A 23,071-nucleotide genomic window follows, 5' to 3' on the forward strand; every position below is an offset into this window, starting at 1 on the left:
CAACTATTGAAATATAGAGAGATGAGTGAGGGGTGGTTAAAAGGGCTTTAGAAAACATCGCTCTTTATCTAACAAGCATTCCTGGGTACTTAAAAGTGATACACTGGAACATCTTAAAAGGTATTAAAACACAAAGAAAATTCAGGAAGCACACAAAAAGGACAACAATACAAGGTTCCATAACATAAAGACAATGATTATGGACATATTAATGTTTTTACTTCACTGTTTTGGGAGAGAGGGGGTATGGTATGTGTATTAAAAACATTTTAAAGTAGAGCATTAATTATATGGTAAATGCATTTTTATAGCTTACCTTTTTTTCTTTTTTTATATAGAAAGCATTTTTTTTCATATTATTATTCCTCAGAAACAGAATTTAAATGGTAACATAAGATCAATTATTTCCCTGTTGTATCAGTCAGGATAGACTAGATTATGCTGCAGTAATAAACAACTCTTAAATCTCAATATAGCAAAGGTTTATTCTTGCTCATGTTTGATGTCCATTGAGGATCAACAGGGGGCCCTGTTATTTGTAGTTATTCAGAAACCCAGGCTGATGCAGCAATTGCTACATTGAATGTTGCAGATGGAAAAAGAAAGTATAAGGCAAAGCACATGCTAGCTACTGTATCTTCTACCCAGGAGGAATACACATAACTTACTTTTACATTTAGTTGACCAAGTCAAGTCACATGACTATACCTAACTACAAATTAATTGCAGTTCTCTGCAATCCTATTACGTACACAAAAGCAAGAGACCCCTGAAATATGTGAAATAACACAGGAATGAGCTTTCTTTTTGGGAATATTGAGTTTGATCTGAGTCTTTAGTTTTATAATATTAAGGTTAAGGCCTTGAAGGTCCATCTTGGGTGATTAAGAACTCTGGATTTTCACAAGAACAGGCAACAGCTTTCCCAGACTTTCCTAGAAAGTTAGGGGCAGAGCCATGGAGTGGAAAACCCAGCCGTGAGCAGCTATTACTTGAGATATTGAACCTGGCTGGACACTCCCACAATAATCAGGTCTCATTTCAGTCGCTGGTGAGTGAAGAAAAATCCAGCAAGCCCTTCTCTTCTTAAGTGGAAAACAAGAATATTTATCTGAGTAAAAAATCTTGTCAGAAGTACATGCATTGGGTATGCTCAGAGCAAGTCCCAAGACTTCACTTCCCAAGGTGATGCTGAGTAAGAACATGAGGGCCCAGATGGCCCCTGGAAAGCCCAGAATCTAACCTGTCCCTACACGTGGTGTGGTTTTTGGGGGTGAGGCAGAGCTGGGGTGGCAGACCATGTGTGTGGGAGAGTGAGAGCCCTGAGCTGGCTGGGCCTACGCACTGTCCTCAGACTTCATGAAGCTGAAGTTGGAGTGGGGGTGGCATTAGATCATTTAGTACAGGAAGAAGTACGGAAGAAGGCTGTGGGAGAATGCACGAAGCTTGGAAGAACCTCTAGGTCGGAGGTCAGCAAACTTTTTCTCTAAAGGGCCAGACTGCAAAAAATTTAGACTTTATGGGCTGTATGGCCTCTGCTGAAATCACTCAACTCTGCCATGAGAAGCTGAGGAAGGGGTGTGAACACCATTGTCACAATATGAAAACAATGAGTGTGGCTAAGTCTCAATAAAACTTTTGTTTAGAAAAACAAGTGGGGATTTGCCCCCTTGGCCATAGTTTATCTACCCCCTTTTTGTTGATATATACCAGTGGGTAGTTGAGTGCTAACTTTGATTGATTCTCATTTAATAGGTGCCTGCAGAAAGTACAACACTTTCTAAGATACAATGAGCTTTCAAAGGAAGAAAAATACACCGTACCTGCTTTCTAGAAATTCATAACTTAGAATCTAGGAAGGGTAGATCCTACTCAAGGTAAGCTTTTTACCTCACATAATACATTTATTTTCTTTTGATAAATATGTGGCATGTAAGACACTAATGTTTATAACCTGGTCCTGTGAACCCAATTTTACTAAATCCAATAACTATTTTCTCAGAATAAGAAAAAACAATTTGAAAGTAAATGACAAATTGGAGGAAAACTTATAAAATATATATTAGGCAATGATAATATTAATTGTAAGTAAAGACATAGATAAAAAGAGGGACAAAAGTTGTGCATAGGCAATTCCCAAAGGAAAATAAAACCTGTAAGTATATGAAAATGTTTTATCCCACTAATAATTGTTAAATGCAAATTAAAATAACAATGACTTACAAGTTTCAATTTTCAAATGAGCAAAATTTTAGAACAATGATAATACCCAGTGTCTGGACAAGTGTGATAAAATTAGTGCTTTCATATATTGCTAGTATAAATTGTTACAAATTCTTAGAGGGCAATTCAGTAATATGTTTTAAGAGTCTTAAAAATGCTTACAGCTTTACTCTGGTAATTCTACTTCTTGGATTTTACCTTATGGTAATAATCAGAGTTGCACATAATAATACCAATAGTAATGCTAATAATTATTGTAATTAAGGTGGATCCTGCAAGAAGTTTGAATTTGGGTAAGCAAGAAGGAATGAGGAGGGCATTCCAGGCAGAAAAGACAAAACATGAGCAAAGGCACAAAGGTGGGAATGAGCATGGCATGGGAACAGGAGAAGGGTAAGGATGACAAAAGGCCTGAAAAGCCATGCAAAGGAGTTTGGATCTAGTCTAGATAAGACACTGGAAGGATGATGAAAACAATGTTGGGGGAGTGGATATTGCAGTGTATGCTGGCTCCACTTAAGGGGACTTTCTAAAGCTATCTATAAATTTTTAAATTTCTCATGGGGTGTTGGCAAGGAAAACAAGATAATAGATAAGTCAAATCTAGCTCAAGTAATCTCTTCATTTTACTGAGAATTTCCAAAAACTTCTGTTTGATTTTATCAAGTACTTTTTGGCTGCAAGATCAGTTTTTTTCTGTCTCTAGATCTATTCAGATATTCATTATTTCAAAATACATAAAGTGCTAGATTCTGATGCCACAGATGTCCATTTGCTGCTGAAAGTTTGAGAGGCAGTGAGCTGAGAAAAAAATTCCCGCTGAAATTAACAAAAAACCCCTAAATAGTGTGCCATACAAATCTGGGGAGGCAGCTGCATGGATGAGCAGGTATTAGAGCCCTGGCCATTTGGACAACTCCAGTGACTAGAAAAGAGATGGCCACATACTTCTATTTTTAAAAGCTCTGGGAGGTCTGACAAATTGACTTATTCCAGGCAAGAATGCCCTCCTCTTCTCTTGGTGCCTGTGATTGTTAATTTTATGTGTCGTTTTAGCTAGACTGTTGGGTCTAGTCACTTGGTGAAATGTTAGTGTAGATGTTGCTTTGAAAGTATTCTGTAGATGTGATTAACATTTGCCATCAGCTGACTTTAAATAAAGCAGATTACCTTCCATAATGTGGATGGGCCTCATGCAATCAGTTGAAGATCTTAAGGGCAACAACTGAGGTTTCTCAGAGAAGAAGGAATTCTGCCTCAAGACTATAATATAGAAGTCCCACCTGAGTTCCCAGCCTGTCGGCCTGTCCTACAGATTGCATACTTGCCAATCTCCTAGTGGTTTCGTAGTCCTTTTTCTCTGGAGAAGCCTGAAGTGCCCCTCACCCCCAAGAACAGATACCAATTTTTCTTGGCTGTCCAAACACTGGACTCCAGATCTAACCTCTTGAATATGTTCCTCAAATCAGTATCTCCACGTCCTGCTCCCTCTTCTACTCAGAGGATATTATCTAAAATGTTGAATCATTTCCCAATAGTTAATAACTGGTTAGCAATGTTATAGGGAGGAACTTAAAAAGCACCTACTGAAATCTAATACATTGGTATTTGTCTTGTCAAAACCATAAAACCTTATGTTAAGTAAAAATGAGTAATTTTTTTCCTTTAAAATTCCATTGCTATTAATCGTTTGTCAACTTCTACATTTTATGCAGCTCTAAATATGATTACAAAGACTTGGAAGACTCTGAAAATGACTCTGAATGCAACTGAAACATGTAGAACAAATAATGTATCAATATTATGTAAGCATTAAAATATGTATGTACATGACAAAGACAAATGGAAATACAGATGAACACATATTTTTTTTTTTTTAAAGAGCATCTATTCCACATTTGGCAAACATATGGTCCAAGACCCATCACTTCTCCTATCCTGCACCTAAGGCAAACATTCATCCATCACCACAGTTTCTACTTGGCAATGGTGTCCCAAACCATATTCATCTCTGCTCTAGGCATCCCCTGTACCTGACATGAGGCCTGTTTGTCCTTCTGGATTTGGTCCAACTTTCTCAATTTACAGACAAAAAAACTGAAGTGCAGAGATGGGGTGGATCTTACCTAAGATTATGTAGCTAGCTCATAGAAAAACTTGAATCTGAATGGATTTTAGACTTCTTTTTATAAAAACAAATATTTCAGGCATAAAGTGAAATATAGAGAATAACATAATGAACATCTATATACTTACAACCTAGTTTAAGAGGTTAAATTTGATGTCTATCATTTACATGCCATTTTTGTACTTTTATGTCATGTGACTGTTTTCCATTAACACCACTTAGAGGCTGTTTACATGCTTTTCAACTTTCTGTAATTGGTAATATGATATCTGCATCGTTCTGCATCTGCCTTTCCTTTCAAAATTATATTGCTCAGATTATTCATCTCAAAAATACATCTAGTTTTGATGCTTTCATTTTAATTACTGTCTAGTCTTCCTATTCATCTTTTCTCATATTGATTATTTCCGATTTGTTGTCTTATAAGTAATAGTACCAGGTATATTCCTGTGTGTGTCTTCTGCGTATCTAAGTGTCTCTGACCTCTTTGTATCACACCACATATTCTCAGGTGTGTGCCAGGGAGTGTGAGGGTGAGAGAGGAGAAGCATCACTCTCTCATCTCCCTGACTTCCTCTAGCCCCAGATTAAAAGGTAGAGAGAGTGACTACATATAATTTTGGTGGGGTGGAAAAACTAGTCCCATTTCTTTAATTTGACTTTCGATCAAGATAGTTACTTTACTTTGAATTTCAGATACCATTAAAAGAGGGTGTGAGATTCTTCTGTTTATAAGGAGACGTACTGGTTGAAAATGGCTGGGATACCTTGTTAACCCAAAGAAGTCTGTTTGTAATAGCGCAATATTCAGATCATGTGGCAGGCCACAGGATGAGACATTTAGGATGGCAGCAAGCCTTTGAGCATTCAATTCCTCAGATAGCTGTTTCTGCTTCCTTACTCAGATCCTATGCTCTTTCCTAACAATATTTTCTCTGTAGGAGAGAGCCTGCAAACTGCTTACTGACAGGCTCAATTAGCCAATGGGTGTGTTTTATTTGGTTTGCTGATATTTGAAGTACTTTCAGCTAGCATTTAATAATTAGGACATTTTACATAAAAATCTGGATTTCCACCTTCTCTGGCAACATTAGGCTACTGCTAAATTGACGAGGCATATGCTTTCCAATTCACCACAATCCCTTCCTTTTCTTGACTCCCTCCCAGGTTTTATTAGATGCTTTTCACTCTTGTCACTACCTGCTTGGCCCTGGTGGGCGTCTGAGTTTACTGCCTCTGCTCGCAGGCCTTCCGCTGTCTCTCCCTTATGCTGAGTGGCTGAAAGAGTCACTTGTACAAACTCTCTGAGCTCATGCAATTCAGGCAAATATTGGGCCCCTCCCGTGGAAACTCACGTGGAGGCCAAGCAGACCAATTTATAGGAATACAGGATTTTTATTTCTTAAGAGATGAATGTTTCCATCAGGCCTGCCAGTGTTGATCTGAAAGTTTTCTGAGTCAAGAAAATCTTGTTGCTGATTAGAAAAGCTCAGGGTAAAAAGACATCAAGTACAGTCTGGGCCTGAGCTGCATTTGCTCCCTGGTTCTGAGCCCAGGGATGAGTACACAGTGACAGGTTGTATTTTCAAGAATGGCTTTTGGGGAAGTGGTGGGAGGTGGGGAGGGTACAGTAGCCTCCTTTCATTTCATTCTTTTCAGTCATATTTTGTACTTATGAGCTGCCATGTCTCATGCATAAGCCAGACACAGACCCTGGTATTTGAAAATTATCTAGGGTTGTTTTTACAATTGGTGCCTCTGGAATTTTGGTGATATATTCAACAGAATTAGAAAATTAGCAGTTCTGAATATTCAGAGTAGTTGATGCATAGTTATTTAGACATTTCTATGAACCGCCTATCATTATTTTGGTGAACTTATGAACTCCTGTGTCACACTGTGTGACACCTAGATTACAAAAGGAAAGGCAGCTTTCCCAACAAAGCCAGAAGTACCCATTTTACAACATGACCCAGGCTTGTCGGTCCCCAACACACTGCTTCCTCAGGGTCTAAGCTTTTCATCCAACCAGCCTGAATGATTTCAGCAATTACACCTGACCTCCAGATCACATCCTGTTTTCCATGAATTCCAGCTCCAAGCCCGTCAACCTCATGAAGAGACTTCCCTATCCCCAGCATTACCCTGACCCACAAGCCTCAATAATGTCCTTAACAGTTACTGCAAAAACATCAGCTGTTGATTTTGTCACAGTTGAACATCTTCCCCTTGCTGTTAAATTTAACCATGTTTCTAAGTATGTGAGCCCAGATGTCCTGTGCAGTATTTTCTAGGGGAGCACTTAGGAATATAGACACACTAAAGGCTACATAGTTGTCCTGTGGCTATTCAACCGACACCTTCTTTGTTCTCCAAAAAAGGATGGAACAACGCAGGGCTGTAAGAAAAACCAGCTAAAATGCCACTTAACAGGAAGATTCTCCACAGGCCCAAACTATTCAGTTGCCCTTGGTGCATTAATAGAAGGGAGGCTATTCCTTATTTCAAGCTGGAAGAGAAAAAGAGGTGAAAAATTAAAGAAAAACCATGATTACTCACAGCTCTACTCATGTCCCTCCTTACTGTGGTGACAGAACTTTTTTGTTGTATCTGAAAGAGAAAAATTCCAGGGATGCAATAAGATTAATGAGAAAATTGTTCTGTTTAGAGGCTAAATGACAGCAGAACAAAAAGTAAATCCGAATATATCCACACATCAAAGTCCAAGTGTCCACTGCAGCTTGAGAGCTCAGGCTGAATACAATGTAAAACTGTACCCTTGGTGAAAATTGTGAAGAAGACCCTCACTTCCCATGTGTTGTCTGCCCCTGGCCACCAGGCACTCAGAGGCTGAGGGGCTGCTGATTTGGGTATTCAGCCCAGGAAGTGTCTCCGAAATTCTCTCCCCTTCTTCTGCTTTGGTCTTGAATGCCACTTCTTTCCTGTCTTCCCTACACAGAGCAGGTCTGATCAATTAATTTGCACTAAGGTGTTAATGACTGATACTGGTTCAAAGTTACTCAGCGGGAAGAAGCACAAGTTCACATGATGGGATGCTGCTTCCCACGGTTCCCCTGGTTTCATCTCTTTCTCAGTCCTTCATTTCACATGTTCCCTCCCACTATGATTTGCTTCCAGGGCTTGATGCCCATGTCCTGCAGTTGCCTGGGTTCTTGACCTCAGTTCATTCCTAATTCTGCTTTTGCTCTGTAGGCCTGACTTTTAGTAACTCCCTCACAACCATCCTGACCTTGGTCTGGACTTTGAGGACTTCTGTTCAGCTCTGTAGACTTCTCCAAGAGCATGTGTATTTGAAAGAAGCCATGGTATTGCCCTTGGATGTTAGTGTTTCAGTGAAGGCCTCTAATGCCTGAGGTCAGTGCTCCCATTCTCTGTGATTCTTACCAAGCATTAGCCAGCATATTTGGCCTTTGGTTTAAATCTCTGCAAAGTCCTGGCTCAGTCTTTTAGGGCAGTGCCACTCAAAGTGTGATCCACAGGCTGGTGCTTATAGGTGAATCATTTGTTAGCAGTTCACGGTAAGTATAGAAATTAAGTGTAAACATTTAGAAACTTTCATAGTAATTCGTTTGCCTTGTTATGGTTTTTTTCAGATCATATTTATTGAACTATCATATTTATTGAATCCAGTAGAAATTAGGCTTATTGTTTTATGTGTTTGTTCTTTCCATTTCACTTTTTAGTAATTCATTTTCAGTATATATTACAAAAGCACCAATCCTAACATATTAGAAATTTTGTAAAAACCAAAAAACTGGTTTTCACCATAGAGAGTTTGAGAAGTATTGTTCTTAAAATCTGGAGACTCATTCTAGAGACCTGCCCTCCATAGTGGGTAACTCCTACTGGATTCATTCTTGGCTTTGTCATTGGCCCAGCAAGTCAATGAACAAGTTACTCAGTTCTCCTTCCATCATTGCCTAAAGGTGATGCTATTCAGATTAAGCCAATTTTTATTAAGCATTTTTGCAACAGAAAGGTCACAAATTTTGGAGTCAGACAGATCTGTGTTTAAAATAGCTATATGACTTTAAAAATATTTTCTGATTTTTCAGTTTCTCCATCTGCAAAGTAGACACTATTGCTTGCCTCAAAAAGTTTTTGTGAATTAACTGAAAAGAAGTTTGTAAAAAGTCTAGCACCCTGCTTTTGGACAGAACTGTCTACTGTCTGCAAAGATGGAAACATTATATCCAATAGATAACAAAGAAGGAAATACTGCACTATCCCATTCAGTAGCTACTAGCCCCATGTGGCTATTGAATACTTACAATATGTGAGCTCTTAAAATGTGACTAGGACTTGAAATTTTTAAATTTAAATAACCAGATATGGCTACATTGCACAGAGCATATGTACCTCCATGTAGCAGGTTAATGTCTAAAATTTTGTTGAACATCTATATATGCCAGGTAATATTTTAGACATTGGACATACAGTGATGAATAAGAGAAACACAGTCCCTGAACACATGAAACTTAAAGATTAGCAGATGAAGAAGAACTTGACATTATTTTTGTGACACAAGGTGCCAACTTCTCTGGAACCCAGCAAATTACCCTGAAGCTCTAAATTGTTGAATGGTTCCTCTTAAGTGCAGATGGTAAACAGAACTTTTTATGGACTGACAACAGCTGCTTTCCCTATACACTTTGGTGGGCAGAGCTGGTTGCTGAGACATAGATGGGTAAGTCTGTTTAGGAGCCAAGGAGCCTTCTGGACAGACCTCTTTACTTCACTCTGTTCTATTCTGATTGAGAAGTGAGGGAAAGCAATGGCCCTAAGAGGAACTCAAGAGAAGTTAGGATTGATGTCCCCAGCTTAACATGAAGGCCTAGAGAAGAAGAGGCTGACTGGCACAGCTCTGGTTAAGGCAGGAAGCTCCTTCTGCCTCACCAGCCGGTGAGAGTCTTACTTTAGGAGCAATGGCAGAACATGCGAGGGGAGCCAAAAGAGCTGTCATCTTGTATCACTCTGGTCTGTGTGGGTATCTGGACTGGTAAGGGTACCTTTGCATGGATGGAGATACTCAGGGGGAACAGAGATATTGCATGGCCTTCTGGTGAACCAACCTAGCTCCCAGTAGCCTACTTGCCTATTTGGAAACAGCACTGGCCCTGTGGACTAAGAAAGCCTCCTGAAAATTTGTGGGAGGTGGGGCAATACATGCTGCAAGAGAGAGGCACTGGACTTTTTGCTAAGGTAGGCAGGTAGGTGCTTAAGGAACTGGAAAATTAAATGGGGTGCCACTCCGTTTATAGCCGAAGCTATTAAAATAGGTCCTAGTTATGTAATGTGTGCCAAGTGTATTGAAAGGAAAAATAGGTGCTATGGGAATATCTGACAAGGGGATTTAATGCAATGGGTGTGGTGAGGGTGTAGCATCATGGGAGGCTTAAGTGACAGCTCAGCTAAGATTTAACAATGAGATGCCTCTCAGGACTAGAAAATTCTGTATGGCTAGAGCTCAGAGAACAAAGGTAATGGTGATGCAGTATAAATGGTGAGACGTGAGTCACACTACCCAGGCTTGTTGGGAACTCATCCAGTGAGCAATGAGAAGCCATGGAAGAGGTGTGAACAGAGGAGACATGGTAGATCTGAAACTTTAAACACCTGTTCTGACTAAAAGTGAAAATAGACTACATTGGAGGCAGGAGGGTTCTGGCGTAGTCCAGGTTGAACCACAGCCATGGCAGTGAGGTTGGATCAATAAGCTGGAAAATTTTATTTTCATATTGCTTTCCATTTTACAGATGGATTCAAAGAAGCTGGATGATTGCGTGGTTCGTACAAGATCACAGAGCCAGTATATGGCAGCACCAGGTCCAGATCTAGCCTTCTGATCCTGGTTTAAAGCTCTGTCCACAGTACCAGCAGTTTTCCACCTTTTCCTGTGACATGTGAGCGTGTATGGCAGAAGCATTTCCACACACCTATCCATGTACTCCCTTGTGAGAAAGCAGAGCCCAAAGCACATGAGTTAGAGAGGGGTTATTATGTAGGCAACAATGAGTTCACTCTGGTTCACTAAAAACAGAAGCGGAATCATTTGCCAATTTATGCACTTAACTTTCATGAGTAACAAATCTCTCACCGTAGTTGGTGCCTGAGACTCGTACCCAGCTTGGAGCTACTGATACTTTCACTTACTCTTGAGATTGGGATAAAAGATGAAGGGAGGATTTTTTTTTTTTTTTTTTGCTCTACCTTTAAGAAATGTGACTCTATTTGATTTTCCCAAAGAGAATAGGGATAGAAGACTCTGTTGCTCACTTCTGAGATGACTATTGGGTTCTCAGGCCCCAGGCCTGGAATCTTGGTTATAAAGCTGTTTCTGAGAGGTATGTATGGGGGAGGTAATAAGAGAACGCAGAAGATAAGATTCTGATGAGCTGCATCTGCCATGATTCTCTGAGGTCATAGATTTGCAGAAGTAATTCTGTTTAGTCCAAGTTCTTTTGGGAAAGGCCCTATAATTCCTTCTGTATGGTGAAGTGCCCTTTCCCTCTATTTCTGTAACCTCTACCCCTGACCCCCGCCTCTGTTTCCCCTCCTTCCCTCCCTCTTTTTGCTTTCTTCCTTCCTCTCCAACCCCTCTCTTTCTTTTGACAATAGTCTTCGGATTTTGGAATTTATCGTAGAGGGTTTTGTGGTTAGTACCTAAGCTAATGCACACATAAGTCAGAGGACAGAGTATGACAATATTTCATGGCAGATGAGAATTTAGAAGTTAGACCATAAATGTAGGATAACAGTCACCTAAAAGCCCCCAATCCTCAAACAGTGACCACTCCAAATTCCTGCTGAAGTATTCCCAGATACTACTTCCTTTTCTATAGGCGGTGTATAGATCTTGGGAGGATCTATACGCTGGGTGCTGACAAAGGGACAGTTTAGGAAAGTACCAGATAGGCCTGCAGATATTCTGGCCTGGGCTCAAAGGCTCCATGTGTGCTCTGCCCCAGCTGACACAACAGATCAGGGGCAGGTTGGTAAGGATGTGACAGGCTGAGGAGGGAACTGCTGGAAGACCTCAGGGTATCACCACTCAGGTACTTTTCCCACCCCCAAATGGCCTCATACTTTTTTCTTTCCTTCCCCACCCAGAAGGTTCCTGGAGGCAGGGGTGGGAGATTAGCCCAGCTCAGAACCAGAATGGGGAAAGGAGGAATGAGAACTAAAGGAATCCTCATCAAGGGTCCTGGCATCCTCCCACCAGTGAACTCTGACCACAAAGCCATCTATCCATCTATATCTATCTGTCTGTCTGTCTGTCTCTATCATCATTATCATCTCTCTCTCTTTCCAGTCGGATAGTCCCTCAGCCCAAATATGTCTCCCCCTCCACTGTTAAGCTCTCACAGTGCTTAGAATTTATACTATCAGTTATTCAATTTTCAGGATTAACAGGATCCTTTTGAAAAAACAGAATATTGCCAGAATTACACTGTTTTCATGAGGCAGATGACACTTCTTGGCTCAAAGAACAAAGCAAACTGTTTCAGCCACAGGAACAAAACATTCCTTTAAAAATATTCAGTGTAAAGATTCCAACTCATTGAAGACCAGAGTCATTTTCTTCTGGGGAGAAATAATCAGGACAAGCCCAAAGCAATTCATAAGCCCTGAGGGGATTTAGTGTGAAGCTGGAAAGCTCTAGGCCTATGGGGCCAGCAGAGCCTCACTATGCAGACACCCGGTCCACTTGCTTACCATTAACAAAACTCACTTACCTTCTCTAGAACAGAACTTCTGGCAGAGCCGTTTTCTTAGGACTATCATTGTGGCTATGAACATTAAAGCAATGATGAAGAAGAGGATGAAAATATGAAGCAGTGAAGATGGAGGGATCTTGGAAGGTTCCACATCACCTGGTGGAAAGAAAAGCACCAGAATCCTATTACATGGGAGCTTAGAGGTAAACCAACAAGTTGGCCAAAACGAGTGGGTTATAACCAACATAGCCAACTTGCTCTGAGCATTTACTCCATGCCAGGTACTGTTTCATGAATTTTATATGTATTAGCTCCCTTATGCCTCACAACCACCCTATGAGGCAGGCTCTACTAGGACCCTCATTTTGCTGATGAAGAAAGTGATGCACAGAGACCTAGGACACTTCCCTGAAGTTATACAGTAAGGGAATAGCTGAGGTATAATCCAGGCTGCCTGATTCCAGATTCCATGCTTTTCCTCATTCTGATATACATATCGTATTACATCATCTATCTATCTGTCTGTCTGTCTATCTCTATCATCATTATCATCTCTCTCTCTTTCCAGTCGGATAGTCCCTCAGCCCAAATATGTCTCCCCCTCCACTGTTAAGCTCTCACAGTGCTTAGAATCTATACTATCAGTTATTCAATTTTCAGGATTGACAGGATCCTTTTGAAAAAACAGAATATTGTACCTTAATGTAAATTACTACAACTAGCCCTTTTCCTTGTCTCAGCTAACCAAGGTCTTGCACTGAGCTAAAAATGAGTTCAGCGGACAGGTGGGTAAGAGGGGTAATTTTGGTAGCATGAGGGCCCCAGATTGACAAAAGGCAGGGCTGGAGTGGTGGGAGTCACTACAGGGACATGAAAGGGTACCTGAGGAAAACTGAGCCCTCTCAAAAAGGCCGAATTTTGCCTTATGGAGTAACTCATAAGGAATAAACATAACGGCCTGGTTGAGGCAAAAATGCTCACGAGGAAGGGCTCAGTTCTATCAACCACCCCTGTCCTTTCTCAATCATAGTGCCATCTGAGAACCATGGACAGTTTTAGCTGGGAAGGGATTAAATATCATTTAATCTAAGGCCCTCATTTTAGAGTTGAGGAAGTAAAGCTCCAAGATGCTAAATTATCTACCTAAGGTCATCACTGCTAAGTAAGTGGCAAAGCCAGGATTGCAAAGCCAGGATTGCAAAGCCAGGATTGCAAACCCAGATCTATCTGATCCAAAGCTCGGTCCTCATAGATATTTGTCTCTATCCAAGAGTGTGGTGAACATTAAGAAAAGGATAAAGAAGACTGGCTTATCTACATATTGGATAATCCATATTTAAATTGTTTTCTTGAGGTATAATTGACATACAACATTATATTAGTGTCAGGTGTACAATATAATGATTCAGTATTTATATATATTGTGAATGATCACCACAATAAGTCTAGTTATCATTTCTTGCTATTCATAACCGTATTAATTACAATCTTCTAGGAAGTTCTTACTAAGAACATGCTACATGTAGCACTGAAAGTCAGGGAGTCCTGGGATGTTCTCTGTCTCCACAACAGGAGAGGTCCCAACCTCAATGCCTTTATGTAAACCCTTGCCCTGTGCAGGCCCCCTCACAGTCCCTTCCAAACACAAAAGCTCTATTTATTCCTTTAAGATTTTTTAACATTGAACATGTAACAGGACATCAGTATGCTTAGACTGTAAGTATCTGAAGTGCAAAGACTTTCTCTAAGTCATCTCTGAATCCCCTAAAGAGCCACTCACTAGCTACATGAAAGGTGTCAATGAGGATTTGTTGGGCTGAACTGACCATCTATCTGTCTAGCCCACCTCGCCAAGTCTTCCTTTTTGTTAGTTACCTTGTGGCAGACTGCTTGCTTATCCCTAAATCCACTCTCTGTTTCTTTTCTAGTATTAGCTAGGTGTTAGATGAACACATGTTTCTCCAAGACTACATTTCTAAGCCTCCCCTGCAATTAGGTGTGGCCAGCCATGTGAACTAGAGAATAGGTCTTTTGAGTCTTGGCCTCCAAACAGTAGATGTGTCTCTTTTCCTTTCTAGAGGCTGAAACATGAATGTGGCAGTGACCCAGCTTTGACGATTCAATAGGGTTAACATCCTGGAGAATGGCAGAGCAATAAGATGGAAAGAGCCCGGATTACTGAATGACTTTATGGAATACAGTGACTTAGCTGCTCTGAACCATCTTCTATCTCTGAATATGACATGAGAGGAAAATATATTTCTATCTTATTTGAATCACTGTATTTTGAAGTCTCTTAGCCTATGTCCTAATACATACTCTTCTAAATTGTTTTATAATAATTGCATGCTACTTAACAATGGTAGGATGATACAATGGGAAATATATCTGATTTATTCTTATCCACAACCCTATGTACTCTCAAGGAAGCCATGCCTCTTGCTAAAGGTGCTGTATTTTTTTCCTGTTTCCATCTTTTCTGAGTGCTAAGGATTTTACAAATATATTTCTTTTAATCCTCATAACAACCCTATCAGGCAGGTATCTACTATTATTTACCCTCATTCTACAAATGAGAAACTGAGTTCAGGGGTGGCTCAGTCACATGTTCTTGTTCTCAAAACTAGTAGGTGGTGGAGAAAGGATTTGAAATTCAAGTCCATCTGGCTTCAGAACCCCTGCTCTTGACCACTGCCAGAGAGTCACCACCAGGAAGGACTTCTGGGAGGACTTCTCCGGCAGCCCTGCAGGCTCTTGTTATAGCTGTTTCCTGTGCTGCAGTCCCATTCCGTTTCCTAATGAAAATATAACACTGGCTGAGCCGAAGGAACCCTCTTTCAAAAGGAAAATGGTCTCATTGCTTCTCAATTTCTGATTGAACATAGGATGTTCAGCCATCTATTCTAGAACCCCTGGAGCACCTCCCACCCCAGACTGTCACTGCTGTATTTGTTTTATTTGTGGACTTGTGGAGAAACATGTTGTGGGTCACAGAAGTCACCAGAGAGTGGCTCAACTTATGAGAATGAGTAGAAAGGAGACAGTCATAAGGCAATTCAAAAATGCTTTTGAGAAATAGAAGCAAGGAACCTGTGGGAGGACGTGTGACTCTGGTTATTTTGTTGCTGGAATTTGTACCACAAAGTAGGGAACCATTTGATCGTTCTGCTCTGGCTGTCCCCACAGACTGGCAGCTGGGATGGCAGGACTGGGGCCATCCAAGATGAAGTCTCCAACCATTAACCTGACATTGACTGAGCACTTACCATGGGCAGAGCACTCAGCTTTTGTGTTAGTCTGGGTATAGAGAAGACTCATGTGAATAATGGAAATACATGGAAAATGAAATGGCTGTGAAGGAAGACAAGATAAGTACAGTCACAGGCAGGCAAAGAAATGGTACAAGTAATCTGTTTTAGGAGGCGAGATGAGGGAAAGACTCCTTGTACCCTGGAGTTACATGAGCCGCCCTGGAGAGCTGGTGAAGAAGGTGAATGATGCTATTTTATATGGAAGGAACTGCCTGAGCAAAGAAGTCATGGTGATGGGAGAGGGACAAGCAAGTTCAGAGAGCACATGGTGAGGAAGGGGAGCTGACCGAGCAGAGGATCCATCTCAGGGAATAGAGAGGATGAATGTAAAGCTGGGAAGGATGGGTAGAACTAGGTTGAGAACCTCTAACTGCATGAAGATCCCTCCACTTCCCCACTGGTTGCATTCATGAGTGATATCCTAGGAGCTCCCAAGCTCTGATGTAGACCCCATAGGACCCTCCCATGATTGCTGACTATTCCGTTATCTCTATTGGCTTCCATGGAGAGAAGGGCCAGCTTACTTCAACCTTAAGTTCTCACTACCCCAAGGCTTCCAGAGTGATGGCCAGTCTGCCCTTCCACTTCTCTACCAGGAAGAAAAGAATACTGATGTGAAAACAATGCAAAGGGTAGATTCTAGTTATTTCCAAATTCCTCTTACCTGGCCTCTGTTTCCTGGCAAGAATCCTTATGTAAGTGTCATTCTAGAAAACCACACTTCACCCAAAGTATTGGCCAACACTTAACCAGGCAGAAAATTCCACATGACAAGTTGACTAAACAATTTCTGGAAAAAATTAATTCTACTAGGATTGTTAATATTTAAGTCCCTAGAGCTCTAGTATGAATTAGTTATAGCTCAGTTTTTATAAGGTGACAAGTCTGGTGGTCTCACCTGTAATAAAAAGAGAGGTAGGGTGTGTTGAAAGGTCAACTTGCTTAATTCGCTATATTCACTCAAAGTTGGCCCTAAATATGGTGCATTTCTAATGTCTTTATTTCTATCAAGATCCTTAGCATGACTCTTCTTGTTGCTTCCTCACTTCATTATAATAATTTAGTTAGAAAGAGGCTGGGCTAACTTTAAAATTGGGTAGTGAAGTGTGGATAGGTGGGAGAAGCGGGGAATTGAGGGTCTGGAGATGACAGTGGAGCTGGCTGCCTTTGAAAACTATATCAGGGAGGATTGTTTTTCCAGGAAAAAAAAAATGCTAGGAAATCGATGATGAGATGGGCATTGTCACTTCAGCGTTCTCAGTTTGGTCTACGGATTGGTGCCAGTCTAAGATAAATTTAATTTAAGATAGAGCAGGGATCTCTGATGCCCCAGCTCATATTCTGCCTGTCCCACCCCCGATCTCGGCCATGGCTGAATGTGGCTGAATGATGCATGGCTCCGTGCAGGTTCTCGCTTCCCCAACAGTCTCGCTTAACAACGTGCTGCTTCTGTGTCAGAGCTCCCCCAGTGCTGAGGGTTGGTCTCTCTCATCTTCACTTCCAGTGACTTAGTGGTACAGTTTTTGTTTCTCATTGCCACAAAGTTAGGCTCTACTGGATTAAAGGTCCTACTTCCTAGTGGCAAATGCTTCTACCAAAGGATACTGTACCAAGGGATATGTTCCGCTGCATCTAAAGTTATAGCTACTGCCTAGTCAGCTTGAGCTCTGCCCACTAGTGGATCAGCAGGCAAAGAAAAGAATCATTGCACTGGTAGAGTAATCAATCTTGATTACCAAGAGGAACTTGAATGGTGCTATCTAATGGAGGCAAGGAAGACTATATCTGGAACTCAGAGACCCACTCATTCTCTGAGTCTTGTAACTTCCTTGCCCAGTAATAACAATGAAACGGCAATTCTAGCAACTTCAGTTGCTGTTAAAGGAAACAGTCTGTTAAAGGCAAGGCGACTAAGGGCTCAGGTCTCTTAGGGTTTAAAGTCTGAGTCAACCCCCCAACCCCTCTTTCCTCTACCTTCCAGGCAAACAAACTATTCCATCTGAAGTGCTGAGTGAGGGAAACCTAGAGTGTATAGTGGATAACAATGACACATATCAGTTATGGCTTGGGATCAACTGCAGCAGCAGGAACTGTAATTTGTTCCATGAACTCTCGTATATGTATCTTGTGCAGAGATTGTAGCTGCTTCCCTGATGGAAGGCTCAGAGACAGTGGACTTAATGCAGGGCACGAGTGGACCCGAGCAGTGCAAGGGATAAACTGGTAGTCCTGCTTCACCTCCTCTCGGCTTCACCTCTGATTTCAGCCACAGATTGGCCAAAACTCATTTCACAGTCAGTGACTCACCTCAACTGCTTTCAGCCCTGGAATGACCTTGAAGCTATAGATGCTGGTGGGAGCTCGTTCAGCTCACATGTATGCATAGCTCACAGCAGAAGGAAGTTAACACTCCTGGGGACAAGTGTTAACCACAGGAGTAAAAGCAGATAGATTAGTTCTTCCACTTGAAGCCCTTTGAGTAAACATCTTAGGAGACCACTGATACACTTCTCAGGTGGTCTTTGAGTATTTGAGCTCCTACTGCCCATGCCAACAACTCTGATAATGCACCCTTATATTTGCTTTTCCTTCTTTCCTGTCTTAATCTCCTAAACCTCTCACTTCTGCTCCCTGGAGTCATCACCTAAATACCTGCATGCCACACAAGTCCTTATCATAAGCTCTGTTTTGTCTAACTAAGATGAAGGGCAAATAGTGAAACATAATGACAACATAGTAAATCTTCTATAAAGTCAGATTTAATCAGTACTAGGGACTGTCCTTTACTCTGAGATTATATCGTTTATTGGTATAGTGACAGAATAATGTCTCCCCTCAAAGATGTATGTCCATGTCACAATCCCAGGACCCTGTGAATGTGTTGCCCTACAGAGCAAAAGGATTTTGTAGATGTGATTGTATTAAGGACCTCAAAATGGGAAAATTATCCTGAATTATCAGGTTGAGGTGTGTGTTGGGTTGGGAGAAGCATCTAATGTACTCATAAGTGTCCTTAAAAGGTGGAAGAGGGAGGTGAGAGAGTTAAAGAAAGAGATGTGATGACAGAAGCAGAGATCTGAGTAACGTAACTGCTGGCCTTGGAGGTGGAGGAAAGGGCCAAGAGCCACGGAATGCAGGTGGCCTCTAGAAGGTGGAAAAATCAAGAAAATGAATTCTCCCTTACAGCTTCCGCAATCACGTTGACACCATGATTTGAGCTCAGTGAAGCCTTTTTCAGACTTCTGACCTCCAGAAGTGTGAGCTAATGCATCTGTGTTGTCTTAAGCCCACAATGTTTGTGGAACAATAGGAATAATAGGAAACATGCCTTTGGTGATTAAATGACAGGTTTCTTATGAAATGATTATGATACTAGATGTTAGCTTCTCTAATTTGGCAAATGAATGTTCCTAGTAGATAAAAAATTGTCAGACTTCCAAAGTGAAATTTTGCTGGCATACCAAGTTCTAAAGTACGCGATTCAGCATAGCCAGTGAAGGCTCTTAAAGATTTTTTTTTGAGGCCAGTTTTCCTGGAAAACCCTATAACCACTTGGCTGGCACCAAAGCCAGCAAAGTACCATTTATTCTGCTGACTCATGGCATGGTGTCTGAATCACAGTGATTAGCTTTTGCACTGGGTGTTTTAAGTTTCCTCTGTGGATCTATTCTCTATACTCCAACACTCAGTTCTGAGCTCTGGGAGACTGATCTTATGAACAAATCAGTGGACTTCCTTGTTCTCTGATGTCTAGCTGGGTTCAGCCAATGGGAAGCACCAGCAGGAGACTGGAGGGCAGTAGGGGAACGAGGCTGGGGTATCTATTCCTCAGCTTCCACCCTTTGGAGTCACCGCAGGCAGCAGCATCCCTGTGCTGGAGGACACAGCTCCTGTCAAGTGCTCTCCCTACAGCTCCCTTCTCTAGATTCCACCAACCTTCCAAGGGTGGTCACTGCTCCCCCAACTTTTGAAGCCCCAGGTGTCCTGCACTACCTTTGGTAGTTTCCCTAAAGTCTGACCACACCTTCATAAATAGTCCCTTTAGAACATTTTCCTCAAATGACTTATTCGGACTGCACCATCCATTTCTTGTCAGAACCCTGAGGATAGAGCTAGGAAGGGCAGGCAGCTTTTACCTTGGTAAATGATGGCTGAAGTAAGTTCCTTCATACTGGGATTCCAGAACACACAGCTGAAATTTCTGCCAGGGTGTGGCTTTAGGCGCAGAACGCTAGTGACCTGGTAGAGGCCTTCTGAAGTCTTGGTGTGGCTGGTATTGGCAGGAACGCTGATGTTTGGCCAAGACACTTCTGCCAGGGGGTAACCTTCAGCCTGACAGGTGAACTCTACCTCATCTGTCCCTGGGACCTTAAGGTTATGAGTGTTTATTTTCTTGTAGGAAGCTGGATGAGAGAGGAAGAAAAATAAGTAAGTCTCCCTTTTCTGATTCCTGTAGATCTCTGTACTCAATGCCATGTGAAATAAAATCATCATTATCAATATTAAGTAAAAATGGTTTCAATTTTTTAAACATTTCATATGTCTCAGATATTGTGCTGTTTTACACACATTGAATTATTTAATTCTTACACTACAACAAAACAGCATTGTTGATATTCCCAATTTTTGTTACAGGTAACTGAGGCTAGAGAGGTTGAGCACTTCACTCAGAGTCACAGGACTAGTGACTGGTGGAGCCAATATATGCACAAAATCTGATTCCAAATCTCAGTAGTGCTTCAGACTACCACACTATGTGTCTTTCGTATTACTGTAAATGATCTCACAATTGAGGGCTGGAGAGAAGACACGATGGGTAAGTAAAATCACTAGATAACCCTCAAATCTCACTTTATTTAGTACTTTTTCTAAAAAATTTTTCTTTCCAATTCACCATTTCCTCTTTTTTAAAAAAATTAATAGCGGTGGTATATTTCTAAAATACTAAACAAACAATAAACTGTGAACTTAATCACATGAGTTCTTATACAATTTCAAAACAGGAAAATGAAAGCTCTCAGCCACAGTCATTTTAATAATCACATTGGATCGGCATTATTTATTAATTATTACATGCTCAACTGATTCAAGGCTGTACAATACCTAAAATCATTCCAAAGCAAGCATACATTTTGTCTTTTAAATTCTGACTAGATTACAAAATGCATGTATTTGTATTTAGTTAAATGGCTAAATTTTCTTTCCACTTCAAGAGAAGTGGAAAACTTTTCCTACTCCACCCTTTCCTCTGTTCTCTTTGAGGTTAGGAGGAGAGCAAATAAAGACCTAAATTCTGTCTACTAGAGTTTCAAGAAAGGAGTGTCGAGGAGCTCTTCTCTAACCCCCACACACATACCCATATGTGCACACACACTCTTGTGCAGTGTACGCTTAATGAATCAATTAGATACGCCCCCCTGCCCTTTAGAAACCTGAGACCTAAAATAGACACAAGTGACACTGACAGCAACAGGAAGACACAAGGACAAATTGTCCAATTATCTCAGATGACAGCTAAAAATCAATAAACATTAACCACATATGCAAATATCAGGCAGTGTGCAAAGTAACTTGTTGATTTTTGGTGACAGGAAGATGCAGTGAGCACTAGCTTTCATTAGGTAGGAAATACTTCTTTAAGAAAGATTTTCAATGCAATTATTAAAGATACCTATATATAACACAGGTATGATGAAACTTTTTCTTAAATTGTTGGGAAGAGTATAAATGGGCACAAAGTGTTAAAATCCATTTTATATTAAAATAATAATAACAGCCATGTGGAAAACATCAAATATGTATGATTTACTAAGTTTTTTCTAGGTGCTGAGTTCATGCCCTGTGCTTTTACATACTATGGAGGTGGAAAGAATGTCCCAACCCCTGCACAATTTTTGCCACTTGAGAACCTCCCTTGTGTGTCTTTATGCTGAGTTGCTGACTTGATTAATTATAGCTGAAGTCCCTCACTGGGTCATGGTTCACTGGAGAGCAGGGTGACTGCATCCTGAAGTGCTGTTCATAACCTGTGGAGTCTCTTGAAGTTCTTGTCCCCACACAGTAGAGCATGCTGGCCTGTCTGTCTCCAAAAGCTCTCACCTCTTCCCAGCTCACAGTATTCCAGCTTCTGCTTGTGACTGGGTAGGTGGTGCAGATTTTCTTATGTTTGAGGCTGGATGGATGAATGACTTTGGATTCTGATCTACAAACCTGGACTCTCAGGTTAAGAGGAGGGAGCAAGAAATAAGAGGCTGATATTCTAAGTCATGTTCTTCAGTGCAAATTACCGAACAAGCCCCAAAGTTGGGAGAGAGGAAGGAGGAAAATCATGTGCTCATCCAGTTATTACTTTAAAAAATGGAGTTCATCTCCCATTCGGCTACTGATTCTCATGCCTATAGCTCACTTAGTCAAGAACTTGGAGAGGAGATGGGGTGAGTGATTCTAAAAACTGACTCCATACAGCCAGCACAGTACTCAACAGTGAAAAACTCAAAAGCTTCCCACTAAAATCTGGGACAAGACAAGGATGCCCACTATCACTACTCCTATTCAACATGGTCTTGGAAGTCCTAGCCACAGCAATCAGGCAAGAGAGAGAAATAAAAGGGATCCAAATTGGAAAAGAAGAGGTAAAAGTGTCACTATATGCCGACGACATGTTACTATATGTAGAAAACCCTAAAAGATCCACACAAAAACTACTAGAGCTGATCGAAGAATTCAGCAAGGTAGCAGGTTACAAGATTAATGTTCAAAAATCAGCGGCATTTCTTTACACTAATGAGGAATCAACAGAAAAAGAAAGAATCCCCTTTAAAATAGCACCCAAAGTAATAAAATATCTGGGAATAAATCTAACCAAGGAGGTGAAAGAATTATACACAGAAAACTATAAACCACTGATGAAGGAAATTAAAGAAGACTTTGAAAAATGGAAAGATATCCCATGCTCTTGGATTGGAAGAATCAATATTGTTAAAATGGTCACACAGCCCAAGGCAATCTACAGATTTAATGCAATCCCTATCCAATTACCCAGGACATATTTCACAGAACTAGAACAAATCATAATAAAATTTATATGGAACCATCAAAGACCTAGAATTGCCAAAGCATTACTGAAGAGAAAGAAAGAGGCTGGAGGAATAACTCTCCCAGACTTCAGACAATACTATAGAGCTACAGTCATCAAGACAGCATGGTATTGGTACAAAAACAGACATACAGACCAGTGGAACAGAACAGAGAGCCCAGAAATGAACCCACAAACTTTTGGTCAACTCATCTTCGACAAAGGAGGCAAGAATATACAATGGAATAAAGACAGTCTCTTCAGCAAATGGTGTTGGGAAAACTGGACAGCAGCATGTAAGTCAGTGAAGCTAGAACACTCCCTTACACCATACACAAAAATAAACTCAAAATAGATCAAAGACTTAAACATAAGACAAGATACAATAAACCTCTAGAAGAAAATATAGGCAAAACAGTATCTGACATACATCTCAAAAATGTTCTCCTAGAACAGTCTACTCAAGCAATAGAAATAAAAGCAAGAATAAACAAATGGGACCTAATGAAACTTACAAGCTTCTGCACAGCAAAGGAAACCATAAGTAAAACAAAAAGACAACCTATGGAATTGGAGAAAATTTTTGCAAATGAAA

The 23,071-nt window shown here is 40.8% G+C and overlaps 1 protein-coding gene and 1 long non-coding RNA gene across 2 annotated transcripts in view; one reads left to right on the forward strand and one right to left on the reverse strand.

The window, feature by feature from the left end:
* PDCD1LG2 (programmed cell death 1 ligand 2) overlaps positions 1 to 23,071 on the reverse strand; it is a 56,868-nt gene that overhangs the window by 3,803 nt on the left and 29,994 nt on the right. The window contains exons 4-6 of the mRNA XM_014560446.2: positions 19,538 to 19,804; positions 12,109 to 12,246; positions 6,911 to 6,961 (exon numbers count right to left, since the gene is read on the reverse strand). Coding sequence (XP_014415932.2) covers positions 6,915 to 6,961; positions 12,109 to 12,246; positions 19,538 to 19,804 — 452 coding nt within the window. The 3' untranslated portion in view covers positions 6,911 to 6,914. The remainder of the gene's footprint in view (positions 1 to 6,910; positions 6,962 to 12,108; positions 12,247 to 19,537; positions 19,805 to 23,071) is intronic.
* LOC116663122 lies at positions 10,205 to 14,279 on the forward strand. The gene is made up of 3 exons (XR_004319176.1): positions 10,205 to 10,275; positions 12,118 to 12,293; positions 14,169 to 14,279. It is a non-coding gene; the product is annotated as an uncharacterized LOC116663122 (long non-coding RNA).

This window comes from Camelus ferus, chromosome 4 (assembly GCF_009834535.1).
Source record: "Camelus ferus isolate YT-003-E chromosome 4, BCGSAC_Cfer_1.0, whole genome shotgun sequence".
Classification (NCBI taxonomy): domain Eukaryota; kingdom Metazoa; phylum Chordata; class Mammalia; order Artiodactyla; family Camelidae; genus Camelus; species Camelus ferus.